Source organism: Equus asinus, chromosome 29 (assembly GCF_041296235.1).
Source record: "Equus asinus isolate D_3611 breed Donkey chromosome 29, EquAss-T2T_v2, whole genome shotgun sequence".
Lineage (NCBI taxonomy): Eukaryota > Metazoa > Chordata > Mammalia > Perissodactyla > Equidae > Equus > Equus asinus.
The window spans coordinates 35,146,482-35,168,202 of record NC_091818.1 but is presented as its reverse complement, the minus strand read 5'-3'; the positions used below and the strand labels follow the sequence as shown (position 1 = coordinate 35,168,202).

The following is a 21,721-nucleotide window of genomic DNA, read 5'->3' as shown; positions in this document are numbered from 1 at the left end:
TGTCTCTGACTCTCTGGAAGTTGGTGTCAATTTTCGCAGTTGTACTATCATTCCTTACCTTCTACCCCGTCCATGTATAATAAATACAGCTATTACCTTCATCCCTTTTATCCTCTCAATAGGTTTTCTCTGTCCAGAAGTTAATTTGCTTAATATTTTTTTCCCAAAAAGAACAAAGTTCTACACTGGATTGTTTCAACTTGTAGAGTTAACCAAGAAATGTTCTGTTCAACACATCCTACATAAAAGTGTAGTTTCTAACAAGGTATCTATGATAATTAAGATAACAGATCAGTGGTTCTTAACTTTTTCTGGAAATTGACCCCTGCTAAGAATCTGAAGAAATCTATAGATCCTCTCTCCAGAAAAAAACAGCCCTACAGATTCAAAATTATGAAATTTCAGAGGGTCATGGGCCTCCTAAAGCCCATTCAAATTTAAGATCCCCTGTACTAAAGCAAAATATTTAAAGGCGAGTTCATCAGAGAATATCAGAGACAAAGGAAGTTTTAAATATACATACAGCATCAAAGTTAAATTTAGAAGAATTATCATTTTAATTAGAGTGAGAAGTTAGCATAAAAGGAAAACAAAACATACGTCCCATATATAACGTATCATCATACGAATTTCTTCTTAGGATGACTTACATAGAATTAATCATAATGGAACCTGGGATCTAATCCTGCCTCTCCTAAATTTCACTGCTGGGACTCTAACAGCTCTGCTTCAATTTCTCTAATTACAAAATGGGAAGCTCCTTACACTTTTTATCTATCTGTTGTGGGGTACTAAAGCAATTTATAAACAAACTGATCTAGGAAAACTGAAATATACATGTCCCTGACCTAAAACAATATACTGCATGGGCTAGAAGGAAAGTGCACTGCTCTTAACACTTTTATGATTAGAATGAAGGAGAATTAATTTGGTTGATTATTATATATAAGCTTAGCACTACCAGAAATCTCAAATGGACTATTACTCTATGATTTCATGAAGATTTACCTTCTCAGTGGTAACCTTGGAGAGATCCTTGTACAAAAGTTTCCGGACATATTCCTGGAGAGGAGGACGTTTCTTTTTCACTGTTTTCTCAGCTGGAGGCGGGTTGCAGTAGTAATATGCATTCTCCACCATTGTGACATATCTTGCATCGAGATGCATTGCCTGTTTCTTTCTCATCATTTGTTCCTAAAATAAAAAGTCTAAATTAGTCAAATTCTTTCATCCTAAGGTTTCTTTATTCCTAACTGAACTTCTACTCTTGGTGATAAGATTTCAGGATAAGGAAAAGGAAAAAACAATTACTAAGTATTTCTAAGAAAGTGTAAGCACATTAATTGTTATACCACTAATCATTTTTTGGGAAGAAATTAGTCCATGACTGCTTCATCTTAGGCCTTGTCCAATAAAATACTCAGAAAACTTTGCTACAAATGTAACTTTACTTAAAACTCTGCCAAACTATATGAACTCTTAAGCAAAGCAAGGCTCTTATACGTGAGTGACTGAAATTAAGGACCAAGAACATAAATAAAGGGGTGACTCTGGCTGTTCCACATACAACAGTAGAGAGTACATTTATTCTCAGAGCTTGTGCCATCTAATGTTGCACCAGATACATCTGATCTCTCTCTATAGACAAGAAAACTAAAAGCCCCCAAGGTCTTCTAACTTGCCCAGAGCCCTCAGCATCAACTCAGAGGAGGTGACTACAAACACAGATCTAGTCAATCATCATCTAGTTCAGGCTTTCTCACTCTCTGTACTATTGACATTTTGGACTAGATAAATCTTGGGGGGGATGTTGGCCGGGGGGGACTGTTCTAGGCATTGCAGGATGTTTTGCACCAACCTTGACCTCTACCCACTAGATGCCAGTTGAGAACCAAGGATTAGTTGAAGATCTTCAAACAGCACTAATTCTTAAAACAACATCATATTAAGCATTAAGATTACTGAATTTATTCAGTCATTCAACAAACATTTTGCTTGGCACTTACTATGTGCTAGGCACTATGCTAGGTGCTGAACTCACCAGTGAACAAGACAGACAGGTTTCTACCTTCATGAAGTCTAACAGTTGAGTGCAGGAAGACGGAATAAACAAGTCAACAAATAAACTAATGATCTTTTAAATAATAATTGTGATTAGTGGTATGAAGGAAACTAACAAGGCACTAAGATGGAGAAAATCAGGGAGCCTATTTTAATTAGGGTGGGTTAGGGGTGGCCTCTCTGAGAAAGTGACATTTAAGCTATGATCTGAAGGATGACAAAAAGTTGTGAAGAGCCACGGGGAGTAGCAAAAGCAAAAGCAAGAACAGAGGCCGTGAGGAGAAAAGAGAGAATGATCTGTTACAGGAACTAGACGAAGGCAAATGTGGCGCCAACATGGAATGGCATGAGATAAGATTTAATAGGTAGGGAGGGGCTAGGTAACACCAGACTTTGCAGATCGTGGTAAGAACTTCGGGTTTTAAGCTCGCAGAGGGAAACCACTGACAAGCTTCAAGCAGGTGTCTGGACTGGGGTGGGGGCTGGTGGCACGACTGCAGTTTTGAAAAGTGGGCTGCATTTCTAAGTTCAAGTAGGGCAGGGCACATCATTTTCACTGTTCTATACTCAGCACTGGAAACAGTGCCTGACTCAGCACGTGGGAGGCATGCAATTAATGTTGAATAATACATGAACTAATGAATGAATTTTTTAAAACACATTCAATCTTTCTCATGGTCTGCTTTTCTATACATGGAAAACCATCATATACTGGGGGAAAATTTTGCTCTTTACAAAAAGTTCAATGATGGGTATACCAAGCTTCATAACTGTTTCTCTTGTCTATGAATACTGCTAAAGCTTAGAGGTTGTAGCTCAGCTCCTGACATCTATATTCTAAGTAGTGAATGCTTTCAACCAGACAAGAGAACTGTTCCATGTTGAATAGGGCTAGAGATAATGACCACACCCTGTAAGTTCTTTGGACAAAACAAATAATGCATCATCTAACTTATCACTTGTATATACATAATACAGTTTTAAATCAAGATTAGTTTCTACCTTATTTAGCCTGCTTTAGAATCATTTCCCCCAACACACTCACCAACTAATTTTAACATTAACCAATAATTTTGAAAGCAAAGCAGTTAAAAGGTTATATGTGTTCCCAAACAAATATGGATATATTTTAGATTATTGCGTAAGTATTCATGTGCTTCAAACCAAACTCATCATCTGTTCCTCTCATATTTCCTTATCTTTGTGATTGGCACCACCATCCACTCAGATGCCCATGCCAGAATCTTGAGTCTTATCTTAGGGCACTTTCTTCTTCTTAAAATTCTTTACAGCCAGTTATTATTCTCCATTCCTCCCAATCCCTATCATTTCTTCACTCTCTTCTCCCTAGGTTTTGAAAATAGCCTTTTCACTGTTCTGCCTACCCTTGGGCTCAGCAACTGCAGTTATCTCCTCCACACTGATCTTGCTAAAAACATAAATGTGATCTTATCTATCGTACCTGCTCGAAATCCTTCAATAGCTACTCATTGACATCAGGGAAAAAACTCTAGTTCCTCAGCATAGAATTTAGGGCTCTTTAAAATCTAGTTTGTGCCTACTTCTCTTATCTGTAGCTGCTTGACTCAACATGTTTCTCTTCTCTGCCTCTAAGACACAGCTTAGTCTCTAAAATAAACAGCACTTTTCCCAGGGAACCTTTCCTGACATACCAAGACTAGATTAAGTGCCTCTTCCATCTATATCCATAATAATACCCTATGCTCACCCATATCATTATACTGCACTTACCACCACGTTATTCCAATTGTTTACTTACTCATCTGGCTGACTTATTAGACTGTAAACTCCATGAAAGCAGCGACTATCTGTTTCACTTTTATATCCCAAAGGTCTGACAAAGAGGCTGCACTCAGTGAATACTATGAAGCCATTTGGGAAGATCTTTCCTAACTCACCAGTCTGGCTTAAGTACCCACTCCGTGAGTCTGTAGTATCCTCCGCATACCTCTATTAAAGCACCTGCAACATTACTGGAATTAGCACGAGATGTAGACCACTTTGAGGATGGGAACTGTGTTTCACCTCTTTGTACTACCCCTCCTGACCAGCTGTAACATCCCTGAAGATCTGAAGCACTTAATGCCTGACACAGGAGGAGCCTCCCAACTGTTAAATGATAAATAAACAAGGCTCCCATGCAGAAAGCAAGAGAATTGATGATAAAGGCTAGCTGCTTTTGCTATAAGAAGGAGAAAGATCCACCGAGCCAAGAAAACCAGCAGGCAGGAAGGACTCTGGTTTTCAGCAATGCAATGTTCATCCAGACCCCCACATTAGTAAATGTTTTCTCTAGCAAAAAATTATAAATATAGAGAATTCAATATTATAAATAAAAATAGACGTTAAAAATCAAGCTTTCCTGATTAAAAAAAAAAAAAGCCACACGGATAAAGAGAACAGATTAGTGGTTATCAGAGGGGTACAGGGGCACATATGTATGGTGATGGATAAAAAATAGGCTATTGGTGGTGAGTACAATGCAGTCTACATAGAAACTGATATACAATAATGTACACCTGAAATTACACAGTGTTATAAACCAATATAACCCCAATAAAATAAAGAACTAAGCTTTCCTGGCATCTCTATTACATTTTAAATAATTTTACAATATTAATTTAATAATATTACAATTTTAAGCAGTGCCTCATTTGACCTTACCAGCCTGAGCCAAAGAGGAGGAAGAGTTTTCTCCTTGTTACAATAAAAATTTGGAATGACTATTATATGATTAATGTCATGTAAACCTAGAGGCAATTTGGACATCAATTCCATTTGGTGGTCTTCACATTAATATTTTGTTTACTAAAAATAAATTCTCATGTTTCTGTATTTTAAATATCATCAGCAGAGTATTCAGGCTCACAACCAGATTCTAAAAAAAAAAACATATCTAGAGAAAATGACACAATCAAGACTCCGTAACATCAACACTGATGTAATGGTAGTCTATGCCCAGGGATTCTGAAACCAGAGCTCTCTTTAACAGTAACACCAACATCCCCACCCCCATCAGAACTCCCCCTGCCAAAGGCTGCAAGCAAATGCGTGGATATCATCAATAAGTACAATAACTTAATTGCTTAATAAACTTCACGGCCATTTCGGCATCCTAATTAGCTTAAGAAATAACTTCTCCTCCAAGTTAATTTTTCAAGCTTATATTTTGTTTTTTAATTTTAAAATTTAATTTTATATTTTTAAGCTTATAATTTATGTGCTTACAGCACTTTAACGATGGCTTCTTTGAAATGTACCAAGAATATCCATTAAGACAGCTCTAACATGATAGCATTAAGAGTACCTGCTCATTTGCATCATTTGTCAAAGGTTAACTAGAGGTGAATTTAATCCCCCCTTTATAATACCGCAGACTCACTGGCAGCCAAGTGAGAAAAATTCCTACAGCTCTCCAGGAATGGTAGCTCATCTCTATGGGATATTCTACATTAGGTAGAAATGTTTTTAATTATATGGCAGAGAAAGATAACAGACTCTGGTCAATATTTTTAACCTCTTATGTAAATCAAGAACCGCAAGCTCCTGATAGGATCCTCAAATCCTTACCAAAAGTACACTGGTCCTCAGGTGAGATTCTGGAGATCTAAAAAGAAATCTTCCACATGTTTCCAGTAGGGTACAGGCCATTTCAATATGGTGATGGGAAAAGTCTGATAGAAGCATCTGTAATACCAATAATGATGATGAAAAACCACAAAGATAACATTTCAATCCTATCAGAGAAAGAAAACATTACACATCTTATGTGTGTAACTTTAAAAATGTCAGTGTGAAAAACTAAAGCTAGTCCACTTTAGTTTAACAAGCTAAATTGTTGGGTATCTTTTGTGATCAGCCATAAAAATTTTATTTAAAAACTTCAATATATTTAATGTCTTTCCTTTTAGATAGATAAATGGAAACTAATATCAAAACCCTTTCTACATTTATTATTAGATGCTATGTATTTAAACATGTCACACACAGTTGACATTTTCTAAATGGCTTTTTTGTTTTGGATTATATGAATTTACTTTAAAAATTCTGACTACAAAAGGCTCATTGTATGAAATTTACAAACAACACATTACCTATAACATTTTAGTATTTATTCTCCTGATCTTTTTCTAGACATATTTTCTAAACCAAAGATGTGTTTCAGACACATCACATCATTTAATAAGTTGGTGTTCTTTTGGCTAAGTATTTTTCTATGTCTGTATTTATCCTTCTATGGCATGATTTAAAAATGATTTTAAAATCTATAGTACTATATAATATGAACTATACTAAAGTTTAATTGATTCTTATTTACTGGACATTCAAAGTGTTTACAATTTCTTGCTATTACAAATAACGGCATGACAAACATCCTTGTAGATAAAATCTGTGCACACATATATGATTATTTCCTTAAAACAAATTTATAGAAATGGAATTTCTATGTCAAAGAAATGTATATCCTTCCTATATATTTTTAATAATAGTACAAAGAAATATACCAATATGTCCCAATTGTTCATGGCATGATTCCTTTCAACTACAGCATTGAGAAAGCTTTCACAAGCCCTCTTAAAATGCTGTCCAGAGTTTCTCTAAATGTGCTTTGTAGTCTAGTGAGATCTTTTAACTAGTTTTAGAAAACTTAACTCCTTGAATATTTATGACCATTAGTATTTTAAACACTCTCAGGAAATCATTTAGGAGTAAAGAAACTTGGTTAAATTTGTTTAACTCAGGATTTTCCAAACGTATTTGAATCTATGTTATCCATTTTGTGTGATATATAACTAGCAATATGCTATAGAAATTGATTTGATAACAAATTTATTATTATTTTGTTAATTCCAAATGGAGAAGAATTGTTCCATCTATACTGCATCAGCTTTACCACGTATAATTAGTTGCTAACTGATTTCTAGCTTAATTCCATTTTGGATAGAAAACAACGTGAATTAATTTCAATCTTCTCTAATTTGCTGAGACTTTCTCTATGGTTGATTTTGGTAAATGATCCATGTGCATCTGAAGAGACTGTAAATTCTGATGCTGTTGGGTATAGAGTCAGTTAGATCAAGGTTGTTAATGATGTTGCTCAATTCTGTACACACATACTGATTTGTGTCTGCCTGTTCTTTCATCTATTGAAAGGTATTTCAAGTCTCTCACTATGGTTGTGGACTTGTTTATTTCTCCTTTCCTTATCGATTTTTGCTTTATATATTTTGAAGCTACATTATTGGATGCATACTGACTCAGGAAGGTAATGCCTTCCTGTTAAAATGATCTCTTCATCATTATGAACCGTCCTTCTTTATTTCTAATAATGCTTCATGCCTTCAAGTCTACTTGTCTGATAATAATGAAACCAGGTGTCTTTTGATCAGTGCTTCCATGGTATATTTCCCTCATCTTTTTACTTTAGCTTTTCTGCTCTTTAAGGGTATCCCTGTTGTAGGCAACATAGAGTGTTGTTATTTTAATCAAGTCTTATATTCTTAAGGCTTTTACTTGATTGTATTTTGTCCTTTTACACTTCATGTAATTACTATTATAGCTGCATTTGTATCCACCATCTTAATATTTGTTTTCTATTTTGCTCATATGTTTAATGTTCCTTTTTACTCCTTTCTTGTCTTCATTTTGGATTAATCTCTTAATTATTTCATTTTCTGCAGAATTTGTAACTAAAACATTAAAGTTGTCTATTAAAAAATAATTCAAATAATTCCACACTAACCTTTAAGCAATGCAGTGTATCATTTTTTGTGAACATCTTAAACTTAGTTAGTTCTCCAATAAAACGAACTGTTTTGTTCTTTGTTTCAATGTTGATCTGGTCCTTTTTTCGTACCTACAAATTAAGAGAAAAGAGACACTGCTTAGATAATTAACATTTTGAAATCTTGGTGATAAAAACTGTTATTTTACTAAGACTGAATTAATAATAAATATTTTAAATAAATTTGGGTATAATTTCTTGACATATTCAAATTATTTTAAGTTAAGGCAAAATAAGCCCTGTGGAACACCAGTGCCAGGATGTGCTTTGTCACAATGTTCTATGGTCAAATAATTTTGGGAAACAATGCATTTTATCAGGCTTAAAGAGGCTCTCAAATAAACAAACATGCTTAATTTAATCCAATGTTTCTCACATTTATCTGGCAACACAACCCCCCCTTTTGAAATGTTAACATCCCATTAAATTAATATTGTAAAGAACACACTTTAGGAGATGCTGCTTCAAAAGTAATTAATGCCAAGAGCTTACTTAAGTGAAAATATCATTAAGACTCAGTTCATGTACTACAGTTACAAATTATATACTGCATTTTAAATTATAAATTCATCACAATGAAATTTCCAATATAATTACTGTTCTTTTTTTATAACCAGTCATGGTGGTATATCAAAGTTCAAATCCTTTGTGAATACAAGCCCTCTACTTAGGGACACATTTCAAGAAATAGTAAATACAACAAAATCCTATTAAACATTACAATGTGAATAGACATGTCAAGAAATATGTAATTGGATTTAACCTCAGAATTAGACTTTCATCAGAAAACAAAACCCACAGTCTAGAAACCTTTTATCTGAACAACAATGACAATAATGTGGTGGTGCCCTGAAATAGTTTAGCGTTCCTTACTTTTTCAGAATACTATTCTATCTTATTTGATCCACATAACAACATTCTGGGAAAGGAACAATAGCTGTTATAACTCTGATTTAACAGTTAAAACAACAACAAAGTTAAAACAACAACTAGAATCCCAGTCTCCTATTACTTGAGAATTCCACTACACTAGTATGTGCTGGGATTCAAAAGAAGACCTAACTTCACCAGGAGCTGGACAAATAGTAATCATCATTTATATATATACTAAACTTCTACATACTCAGACAGCTAACACTTAAATGCAATTTATCACTTTCATTTTTGAGGACCTACTTTGTATAGCTAGCAGAGGAAGGTGTTTAGGCTTTTTAGACCTTCACGAATAATTTTTAAACAAAACTATGTTTACTCAGTTAAAAAACAGAACAAACTAGAAGCTCACTATAATCTTCAACAAAATTGTATCAATTAAAAATAAAACCACAAAAACTCAACTTACACAACTTTATTTTAACCACATCATTTAAGCATACAAAATAGCTTTGAGATTAGAGACAAATAGAAAAAATAGAACCAACTAGATTCTAGTTTATAACATTAAACAAATAATATTGAATAAACTTGACTGTTTTAGCCCTACAATTTGGAAAAGAGTACAGCCTTCATAAAAACCCTTTCACAAACACACGTTTGATAAGCACTGCATACAAAAAGCTCCTCTTGCTAATTTATCTTATTTTGTGAACTCCTAGGACAGATTCAGAGTGTGGATTCTGGACCAGATTTGCTGGGTTTAAATGCCAGCTCTATCACTTACTAGCTTACTTAAACTCTGTGTCTCAATTTCCTCATCTGTAAAATGGAACTAATAAAAGCAACCTACCTCATAGGGTTGCTCTGAGTCTTCACTGAATTAACACATGTAAAGCACATACATGTAAAGCACAATAGTGCCTGGAACCAGGAAGAGCTCAATAAATATTAGGTATTATTAATTTTATCCATCTTTGTATATTTCTATTACTAATACATGAACACTAAATAAATGTTTACTAAGTGAGCAAACAAATGAAAATGCTTAATGTTTATATGCATACTACAGGGACATGAAAGAGCAAAAGACCTAAAGTCAGAACATCTGAGCCCTTGTAGTCATTCTGTCCCATTTTTCGGGTTATGATGGTAGATAATCACATAAACTCCCTGCATCTGGGGGCCCACCTGGTAAAATAAGGATGATGACAATGATGGTGGTGGTGCTGCTGATGATAACTACACTTCACTTGATATTAAGCAATTAATGTACAGGACAAAAGAGTACACAACCTTTAATGTGACCCTTACGAAGTGTTTTAAACGTCATTGTAAAATGCTTCTGAGTGAGAAGAATGAAAAATTTACATATAAATTCATCCATAAAAAACTACAGAGCAAAAGAGGTAAAAAAAAAAAAAAAAAAACCAAAATATTAGCAGGGTCTGCTTTTTTTTTTTTTTAAAGATTGGTGCCTGAGCTAACAACTGTTGCCAACCTTTTTTTTTCCCTTCTGCTTTTTCTCCCCAAATCCCCCCAGTACATAGTTGTGTATTTTAAGTTGTGGGTCCCTCTAGTTGTGGCATGTGGGGCACCGCCTCAGCACGGCCTGACGAGTGGTGCCATGTCCACACCAGTATCCAAACCAGCTAAACCCTGGGCTGCCAAAGCAGAGTGCGCAAACTTAACCACTCAGCCACGGGGCCGGCCCACAGCGTGTGCTTCTAAGCAATGAAATTATGGGGATTTTCTTCTTTCTTTCTATTTTACATATTTTCTATTTTCTAAATCACCTACACTACACATTTGTTTCTTTTACAATTAAAGAAATGTAGAAACAAAAAAAGTATAAGGAAGTATTTCAAAAATGATATCCTGAAGCTGAATCCTTAGGGGGAGTAGGGCTGGGAAATACATACACATGTTCTTTAAAATCTCTCTGCATGACTGGATGCACAAGCTCTTAACACCTGCTGTGGAGTCTCCTACAAGTTTAACTATTACTGAGCATTACAGCTTTCAAAACATGTAACAGTGTATTATCCACAATTATTCTTAAATAGTATTGAGGTTAAGGAGGTACAATGTAAGTAACATGTAAAAATTATAGAATTTTTAAATAAAGTATTAGAAATCAATTATCTCACTCCCTCATTTTCAGATGAAAGAACTGAAGGCTTTTCAAAAGGCTATACTTATTAAAAAGACTAACTTATTCTGACTCCTAATTCAATGTTTTCCATTCTCACTTATTGACTCCTTATGATCAAAAGGTATGTCAACACTTCTGAAAAAGTAAATACAGATGAATTAACAAAGTAAGATTTTCTCTATTTTTAGTTCAATAATGTCTAAGATTTACTTACATAGTCAATCATCTTTAGCAAAAAATGGTGCTCACAACTCATTTATTAATGACAGCTGAAGCTGAGATTAACTGATAACTAAAGACATATGCATTAATAAAAACTCTTCAGATATGTCAAGATATAAAAAGTAAGCATTTCCAAGGCCTATCATTCACTATTCCCTACTGGAAAAACCCTCTACCCGCAAGTGGCCCTTGATAACTTCACCCAAACAGATATTATACTTTCTGTTCTCCATAATTTGTTCATTTTGTTTTACATAAACTTTATTCAGTCAATCATTCAACTAATTTTTAAGAAAATCTACTATATGCTAAACACTAAGTAGGCACTGAATCTATAAATAAGTAAATGTGCCTTCAAAGAAACTTATTTATTTTATTCTATGGACCACTCATCTCCAAGTATGGTGGGCAAGACTCTTAATCTACAGGGGTTTGGGAAAATGAATATTGTAACTTCATTTATGATTTTGGGTTTTTTTAGGTAACAATGTTTCAGTTTTTTCCCCTAAGATTGGCACCTGAGCTAACAACTGTTGCCAATCTTTTATTTTTTCCTGCTTTTTCTCCCCAAATCCCCCCAGTACATAGCTGTATATTTTAGTTGTGGGTCCTTCTAGTCGTGGCATGTGGGACATCGTCTCAGCGTAGTCTAATAAGCAGTGCCATGTCTGCGCTCAGGATCCGAACCAGCGAAACCCTGGGCCGCCAAAGTGGAGCGTGTAATCTTAATCACTCGGCCACAGGGCTGGCCCCTATGATTTTGTTTTTTATCTCATACTTTTCAGTTTATTTTTGTATGTTTTATAATGCACATAAAGTATGTTCTACAATTGCAAATGCATAAAATTTATAAATAAATTACACTGGGATATGTAGTCATGTTATTTTACCAATAGAGAGGCTGGATCCAAAAAGCTAAAAGTTGGGGGCAGCCCAGTGGCATAGCAGTTAAGTTCACGCACTCCACTTTGGCAGCCAGGGGTTCATGGGTTCGGATCTCAGGCACAAGACCTACACACAGCTCAACAAGTCATGCTGTGGCAGCATCCCACAATAAAAAACAGAGGAAGATTGCCACAGATGTTAGCTCAACGACAATCTTCCTCAAGCAAAAGGAGGAAGACTGGCAACAGACATTAGCTCAGGGCCAACCCTCCTCATCAAAAAAAAGCTATTCTCATAATTCAAGCTATGAAGAATGAAAGACAGTGTCACTGGTGATGAAGAGGAGATGCTAGATTTGAGGAGGTGTTTTTAGAAGACAGCATCAATAGAATTTGGTGAACACTGGCTCCTGAATGTCAGAGCGGCACAAGCAGAGGTATTTCTCTTAGTGATTAGATAAAATATACTGCAAATTTACAGGGAGAATACAGACGCTGACAGAAGGAAATGAAGGTTAAAGACATTTCAAGAAGAAAATCCTGAGTTTGTTTTATGGACATATTACCTAGAAGCACATGAGAACTTACTAAGCACCAGGGGAGAGGTTCTGGCAAGAGATAGGTATTCGAAGTTGCTGGGAAATAGATGTTAACCGAACCCAAGGTAAAATGTGTTCTGTCAAAAAGGAGAGTGAAGGAAGAAAAGTCTGGGGAACACCAACATATAAACTCAGCTGGACAAAAGAGTGAAGGATATTGAGAACAGCAGTCATAAGTAAGAACCAGGAAAGAATGGTGGTAGACAAGGGATAATTATAATAATAATACTTCATATGCATTATCTCACTTAATCCATAAGAACAATCCTATTTAAAAGGATGCCAGTATTATCCCTATTTAATAGACAAGGAAACCAAGGTTTAGAGACTTAAGGAACTTGGCCAAAGCTACAACGCTCCTATATGGTGGAGCCAGAAGGACAGCTTCCTAAAAAGCAGGTGAGCCCAGCAGTGTAGAATCTGTAGGAACACCAACCAGCACGAAGCAATTAGGAGGACGGTGGCAGTCTCTAAGATGGTGGAACGAACTGCAAATGTCCGAAGAAGAGACAAGGACACTCGAAAAAACCCGAACGAGATGGAAATGAAAGAGGATGAGGGGGTGCAGTTGAGGGAAGTTTTCTTGTTGCTATTATTTTATGTTCCTTTAAGGATGGGAGAGTGCTGACCATATGATAGCCTAATAAAAAGTCATTGGCAAAGTCTGCAGATTTAGGGGTGGGGAAGTATAGATCCCGGAAGAAGCAGAACGTGATCGATGACCTCAAGTGCCCTTTCTTCTCTGCCCTGAGAGCAGTGGTTCCCAAAGTATACTCTTAGAACTCTGATACTCTCCCAGTTGTAATGAAGCATTACATCAGTAACAAAAAATGCCAATTCTCTCAACTACCACCCCAATTTTCAAAGGTGGGAGGAGATGTATACATGAATAGAATTTTCTTAATTTTACATTTATCACCAAAAGCACTAATCATGCTTGGTCCGACAACTTGTGTTCTGTTTAATTTTGGATTTGGTTGAGGGGTGTATGCATATAACTCATAATGCAGTCATAGTGTCTGCTAGTGAAACAGTTTCTTGTTTGTAGGATGGGATTAAATACATCAACAAGAATATTATAACTTCTGATGCAACTGTCCCCAAACTAGCAGCATTTATCAAAGCGTGTCTTTGAGTGACTACATATTCAACCCCCTCCAGGAGGTTCACAATGCACATTATCCTATTAAAGCTTTGAGAATTCTTACCATAAAACACAAACAAAACCATTTAACTTTCTTGTTCTCAGTGTTTCCAAACTTCTTTAAACACAGAAACATCCTCTTGCTTAACACTATCTATGAAAAGCCAAACATACTTCAGCAAAAGCTGGTCCAGAAAAATCTTAATTACACATCTCACATTAACAAATTAACACCTACGGCAAGAAGCCTTCAGAGAGCATTCCACCCCTCCCTGAGGCTTTCTCCTTCCTCTGAACTCAGGCACTCACTCTCGAAAGATTCATCTGGCAGTTAATCCCACAATTCCTTATACTATCAAATACATTCAGGGTTTAAACTTTTATTTCACTCTTGCTTTCCTGAGTATTTATGCCTTATCTCCCCAATTATACTGTGAGATTCCTGACCTCAGGAATTATGCCTGTTCTCTGAGTGCTCAGCAATGCTACTGACTTGTGTCTATCGGGTGCGCTAAAGTGTATAGTGAGCATAGCAAACACTTATTTGCATTCCAAGCCCCCTGCTATAAAGCTAAATTCTAATACACAATTTTTCATGCGCTAACATAAACACCTGAATTTCACATCTTTTCACAGTCTACCAATGTTCACTTTCTGTCACCTCTAAGGTATCATTTTACTCCTTTCAAGCCTATACTTGAAACTTTATCACCTCCATAAGATGACTGGGTAATGTGGGGCTGGGAGAGCCACTAACAGGCAGTCTGTTAAGACTCCCAGGAGTGGAAAGGTAGGGAAGCTGTCTGGTAACAGGTCCCTGGTACTTACCAGGGTACTCTTTAAAGAAGTCACCACTATCCAAGGTAAAGATTCTTAAGGCATGAGTCAACAAAATCATGGGCTACAACAGCACTCATTGAGATCAGAGCATTTGTGGAAACACGTGTGCCCTGAACATTTGGAGCCCCAAAAACAAAACGGGCATCCCACAGGCACTGTGCCTGACTCGTCAAGGCCAAGCCTATGTTTCTTGTGGGAACACCAATGAGGCCTGCTGGCTCTCTTGACCTTGGAGAATGGTTTTTCCTTTGAAAAGCAAAAGGGCAGTATCTACAAAGGGGAAACAAGGTAGCAGCAACAGCTCTCCTCCAAACTGGAGTATCACTTATCAATTTCAAGCTTTGTTGAGTAAATTTACATTTTAAAAACTGAGACGTCCATACATTCTGAACTGTTATACCACTATCAAATTTCAAAAATATGCTTACCAATAAAATAATCATACTCAAAGAATCCTCACTCAATTTATAAGTATATACATATTACAAAATAAATGCTTAAATACATACATGAAATCTGAAATCCCCCCTCAGCATGGAACAAAGATCCTCTGCTACATCAGACATGCAGGGATGCAATGTAGCAACCAATCTTGCATAAAATGGTAGCAAATCCAACCTGCAAAAGTTACATGTGATATGTGTAAAAGAAAAGACACACCAGAAAGAATTCATTTTAAAATTTAAACTTTCTCAGATATATTGACACATTAAATGATTACCAAAACTAATAACCATACAGACATGCCTATTTCTTGTCATCATAATGAAGTAGATGGAAACTCAATTTGCTTTGTGAAAGTTTATTAATAATCTGGTATTTTCCATTCAGTGCATTTATCGCACATCTGCAATTTCATTGAGTATGTAATTTTGATAAAAAATGAAATACAAAGCAAACACTAAGTTTTGGCGTGGCTTAAATTTTTAATCACGTAATTACTGAGTAAACCAACCTAACAAACAGTACAAAAAGGAGTCCTTTTAAACCATCTTCACTTATCCACGAATACGTTATTTGGAAACCTGGATGTCTACAGTAAAAGGGCAACCAATAACCAAAAGGCATCTAAGAAATCAAAATAATATCATAAAACCCACACACTAACTTCTGTATTTTACTCATTACAGAACCCAGATTCTCATGCAGTGCCCATTTACTCTTACTTTAGACAATAAATGGCAAATATGTTGTTACTCATGCTGCCGCCCCTCTTCCATTATCAAAGCACTTTCTCATCAAACTTGGACGCAGCTCCAGAATCTTCCTTTAACACAGCAGTCTAGGCCGCCAGGACTATTCAGACTCAACCCACAAGCTAAAATTTATTTTCCATTCCTGCCACAGACATTATTTTATAAAAGTTGATCATCCAATGATTCAACACTTGGCAGACCAGACACTGAGATAAGCAGCAGTGAGGAACGCATAAAGCAGCTGCACTGACAGCAGCAAGTAATGGGAGCGGGCAGTGAAGAAGGAATCTAAAAACTATAACAATTCAACACAAGAGGTCAAAAACCATGACAGCCTGCAGCCATTTAAATCAGAAACAATCTTACACATCTTAATTATCCCTGAATATATCACTTTAGAATCACACATGAAAATGGGCTGATCATCAGAGAAAAGTCTGCATACCATGAAAGGCTTAGAATTAGATCTGGAAAACTCCTAGCATGGACAGATTAAGCCGTAGTTGGAAGAAGAACATAGAAAAGAAAGGAAGAATGAAGATAAATTTGAAAGGTGAGGCCAAGGGGAAGAAAGTGCTCAAATTCATGCCTAAGAGCCTCAAAAACTTTGTATTCCTCTTGGACTATTACAGTCTCTTTAAAAAATTATCATTTATTCAGCTCTTATGAATGTGCCAGGCCCTGTCCTAGGCATCTAACATCCATTATTTAACTTGTTGATCCTACTAACTCCCTATGAGGTGGATATTATAATCACCATTTCAGAAATAGGGCACAGATGTCGAGAGAAGTCCAGAATACGGTGGCTTTGTAGTAGTACCTCAAAAATAATTTTTCAACACATCATATCCTTTTTAATCCATCATGTAAAGATTTGAATGAAAACATTAGCGTTAAACTTTATTTTAAACATTAAGTTATTTTAAAAGTTTTATCAATTCAAGGTTAAGCTCCTGTCACAGAAAATGCACATACGTGGGTCACATTACTCCTTGATGATATTACAAAAATGAGGTATTCCTGTAAGATACTCTCATAAATACGTAATAATTTTCTTAATGTCTGCTAGTACCAAAAAAAAGCCTGGGGCAAAAGAACATTTAATTCTCTTGCATAATAGATGGATACAAAATAATTTCAAATTTACTTTGTAATTTTCAATCTTTAGTTAGAATATTATATAATTTTTTTTTTTGGTGAGGAAGACTGGCCCTGAGCTAACATCCATTGCCTTTCCTCCTCTTTTTGCTTGAGGAAGATTGTTCCTGAGCTAACATCTGTGGCAATCTCCCTCTATTTTGTATGTGGGATGCTGCCACAGCATGACCTGATGAGTGGCGCGTAGGTCTATGCCCAGGATCTGAACCTGCGAACCCCAGACCACCACAGAGAAGTGCGTGAACTTAACCACCATACCACCTAAAATATTATATTTTAATATATTTATATTTTAGTTAGAATATTAGGTTTCTCATACCCACTTGAGCAACAAATACTTTTTTCTTTTTCAGTTCATAAGCAACTGCCAAATACAAACATAGAACATTAAACCTATGCCCAGTTTCCATCACTCCCAAGTGCCACAAGCACAGGTCAGAAACGTTGAGAGACAAGAGTTGAGGTCATGGGATAACAAAGAGCACTGCGCCAGGAGTTAGGAGGCTCAGGTTCTAATTCTCTCAAACAGTACTTCTGTGACCTCATAAACTGATCTCACCTCATCTCCTACTATTCTCTCCTGCTCACTGCTCCAGCCTCAGGGCCCTTCTCTAATCCTCAAAACGGCAAGCAAGCTCTCACCTCAGAGCCTCCATCCGCACCGACTGTTCTCCTTAGCCGGAATATGCTTTCCCCCAAATATTCCACAGCTTACTTTCTCTCCAAGGGCAAGTCTTAGTTCCAAAGACAACCTCGCACCTTAGTTCCAATGACAACCCCTCTCTGAGACCCATTCTGAATACTCCACGGAGACTGCAAATCTACCCCACTCCACCACTTCCAACCCCCTTACCCTGCACTATGTTTTAACACAGAATTTATCCCTTCTAACATACATAATTTACTTGCTTGTTGTTATCGTTATCTTGTTTGTCACCCTTCCCCACTAGAACGTAAGCTCCATGGTAAACAGTTTACCAGCACTCACAATAGTGCTTAGAACATGGTAGGTGCTCAATAGGTATTTGATAGATAAATATCTTAAGTATATTGTTAGCTTTAATCTAAAATATTCTTCACCATACTAAGGATCATCCTATTTTTATAATATTAAATTTGACAAGTTTATGCAATTAATGGAATAATCATATGGTTTGTTATCTTCCCTAATAATACATATATTAATAGTTTTCCTATTGAAAGTAATCTTTTCATTCCTAAGATCAATCCTCTTTGATCATGCTAAATTTTTATTTTTAATATACTATTAAATATAATTTGTTAGTGTTTTACTTAGAATTCTTATATCAACATTCAAAAGTGAGACTGGTCAATACTTTTAACTTCCTTGCTCTTTTTTTGTTACATTTTGCCTATTTCTTCATACTGTGAAATGGTAAGTTTTCTTTTCTATGTTCTGGAAAAAACAATATAGCAGAGAAACTACTTGTTCCATAAAAGACTGAAAGAACTCAATAAAGCTATCTAAATAATAAAGTCTTAGTTTATTTAAAATGAAATTGAGAACTTTTTACATTTTCTCCCATGATCACTGGTCTATTTTATTTTTGTCTTGAATCAATTTTGGAAATGTATATTTCTTCCAAAAAATTATGTTTCACTGAGATTTCCAAGTGGTTTTTAAATAGTTCTAGCATATCACCTGGCTCATTTCTTAATCTTTTTAATGCTGTTTATCTTTATATTTTCTAAATACTTCTCTATTTGGATTTTTTTTAAAAGAACCAGCTCTTGAGTTTTTAAAATTAATTTTAATCTTGGTTGTCTATTTCAGTGTATTTTTAAATAAAATTTGAGATTATTATATATTTCCTTCTTCTTCTTTTCCTGGGCAAGTCACTTATTTTTGCTTCCTTTTTTTCCTTCTTCCAATTAGCCCAATCTACTTGAAAGCTTTTTCCCAGGCCCCAAAGAAAGGTAGATATAGCTGTCCATTTTAAAGTAAAGCAGTCTATGCTATCCACTCAGCCTCACATCAGTGAGCTGGTAACAACACAGGTATGTGCTGTCAGCTTCAACAGGGATTTAAAAGATAGTTTTAAGGATTCTCTAGAAGATTTTAACTCTTTCAAGCCTTTCCATGTAGTTAGCAATCCCAGCTTTTATTTCTTTTGGAGTTGGCCACATGGAAGTACAGTTAAATACTCCATTTTCTCAGGATCTTCCGCCCCAATAAACTCACCAAATCCTTCTCAAACTAACAAGTTCCTAAAATTCCTCTTTTTCCATTAAACCTTTTACAATTAAACAGACAGTTGATACTAAATGCCATCCTGCCCTATTTAAATATTCAAGTTGTGACTTCATTCATTACTTCACAAAATAAAATCCCTATGTTGTAAATAATGTAATAAATTATAAATTTTTTCAATATTAGCCCTGCTTAAGTGTGCTTTTCTATCTTCCTATGGACGCAAGCCCGAAAGGGAATGGAGCGCTAAGTGCTATACTGAGCACATTAAAGTTATTAAAACGCAAAATAAAATATTTTAATCAACATCAAGAGCAAATGAGTCATAATTTCAGCTAGATATATATTTTCTTTGACTTTTCTGAAAGTCAACTAGAAAATAAACTTAGATCCTTCCTTTGAAAATTGAATTTTATAATCTTCTAAGAGAGTGATGATTATTTTTACCAAAGGTTAATGAGTGAACCATTTAAAAAAAATGTTTTTTTCTTAAACAATAATAAAACCTTGCTTGTACTTTCAAGGTCTCTTGAATCACACATGGAAGTATCCTACTATCAGTTAATGATCTTCAAGTTAGTAAACATCCAGTCACCAACTACAAGTACTAACAAGAAAGAAACACAAATACTTGTGTTACTGAGGGAGAAAAAGGAATTCCTAAAAGCTTTTATCTTGTAATCAATCAGCTTTCTAAAAGAACAGTCCACTTTTTTTCCTTTAAAATCTAAAGAATTTAACTGTTGAAAGCTATGTTCTCTGTGTTCAAAAGTGCCTAAGAAAAAACGAGAAAGAACACTGTTACTGTTCTGTTAGAGAATACAAAAGATTTTCTTCATAGGAAACACAGAAGCAGATGATGATTCAAAAAAGATGAAATATAATAAACAAAAGACTGGAGTCATTTACTCTGAAATCGGCAGCCAAGTGCTGTGGTGACTTTTCTCAATGTTGACATTCTCAATGCAACAGTGCCATCAAGCGGTGTAACATACTAACAGATTTCAAAAAACTCATTTTTTCATAGTTCCAAATTTAGCAAGAGGGAGGAGAAGGTCCAATTAGAAAGTCTCTCACAAAAACTCCAGTAAACTCTCCTAAAAGATGAATCAGGAGAAGCTGTCAAGAATCAAGTAAAGCATGTCACCTCTGAAGAGTAATCTGTTTATACTAATTTAAAGAGATTCTGAACACTCATCTGCTAAAACCTGACTAAATTCATATGGCTTCAAAGTCACTAAAACCAATACTAGGTTTGTCTATATTTAAAACAAGGAACTAAGAGATTCTTAGGTACTTTCCCTGATTCTAACCAACTTTACACTGAAATGTTTGCTTAGGTGAGGGCACCTTTTTTTTTTTTTTAAGATTTTTAAATTTTTCCTTCATCTCTCCAAAGACCCTCAGTACATAGTTGTATATTTTAGTTGTGCGTCCTTCTAGTTGTGGCATGTGGGATGCCACCTCAGCATGGCTTGATGAGTGGTGCCATCTCTATCCCCAGGATCTGAACCAGAGAAACTCTGGGCCGCTGAGGCAGAGCGCGCCCACAAACTTAACCACTTGGCCACGGGGCCGGCCCCTGAGGGCCCCTTCTGAGGTGCTAGAAGTGTTCTGTATCTTGATCTAGGTGGTGGATGCATACCTATACTTAAGACATAAACACTTTACATGAAATTTCAATTATACATGTGTGTGTACAGTTATATTACAAATTAACTATAAAATAATATGTAAATATCTAAGGAAATTCCAGTAGATTTCATATCTGGGGGATCCTTCAAATTAACAGACTGAGAGACATAATGCCAGCCTTTCGAGAATTTTTAACCACTATTTATGTAATGAAGGAGGAACACAACTGAGAGTTAAAACACTGCTTCATATTAGACCATGAAGAACTGTTATTGATAGGTTACAATCTTGTGAAATTTCAATTGTACATTAATGTTTGTCAGTCATGTTGTAGGTGCACCACTTCACCCTTTGTGCCCACCCCCCACCCCACCTTTCCCCTGGTATCCACTAAACTGTTCTTGGTCCATAGTTTTAAATTCCTCAGACCATGAAGAACTGTAAAGATGAACTAAATCAAACTTGAAAACTTTTGTGCTGCAAATGACACAATAAAGTGAAAAGACAATTCACAGAATAGGACAAAATATTTGCAAATTATATCTGATAAGGGACGTGTACAAAGAATATATTAAAAACTCACATCTCAATAATAAAAACACAACACAATTCAAAAGGGGGCAAAAGATCTGAAGAGACATTTGTCCAAAGAAGACACATAAATGGCCAATAAATACATGAAAAGATGCTCAAAATCATTAGCCATTAGGAAAATGAAAATCAAAACCACAATGAGATACCACATTACACCCACCAGGATAAGCGAAAAGGGACAATAACAAGGGCTGGCAAAGATATGAATAAATTGGAACCCACACTGACTACTGTTAGGAATGTAAAATTGTGCAGTCACTGTGAAAAACAGTTTGGCAGTTACTAAAAATGTTAAACGTAGAGTTACCATATGACACAGCAATTCCACTCCTAGGTATATAC

At 35.6% G+C, this 21,721-nt stretch overlaps 1 protein-coding gene across 2 annotated transcripts in view; it reads right to left on the bottom strand.

The window, feature by feature from the left end:
• UPF2 (UPF2 regulator of nonsense mediated mRNA decay) overlaps positions 1–21,721 on the bottom strand; it is a 110,998-nt gene that overhangs the window by 37,397 nt on the left and 51,880 nt on the right. For both annotated transcript variants that reach the window (XM_044761932.2, XM_044761934.2), the window contains exons 9-12: positions 15,094–15,202; positions 7,826–7,939; positions 5,653–5,769; positions 1,009–1,194 (exon numbers count right to left, since the gene is read on the bottom strand). In XM_044761932.2, the coding sequence (XP_044617867.1) occupies positions 1,009–1,194; positions 5,653–5,769; positions 7,826–7,939; positions 15,094–15,202 (526 nt within the window). The remainder of the gene's footprint in view (positions 1–1,008; positions 1,195–5,652; positions 5,770–7,825; positions 7,940–15,093; positions 15,203–21,721) is intronic.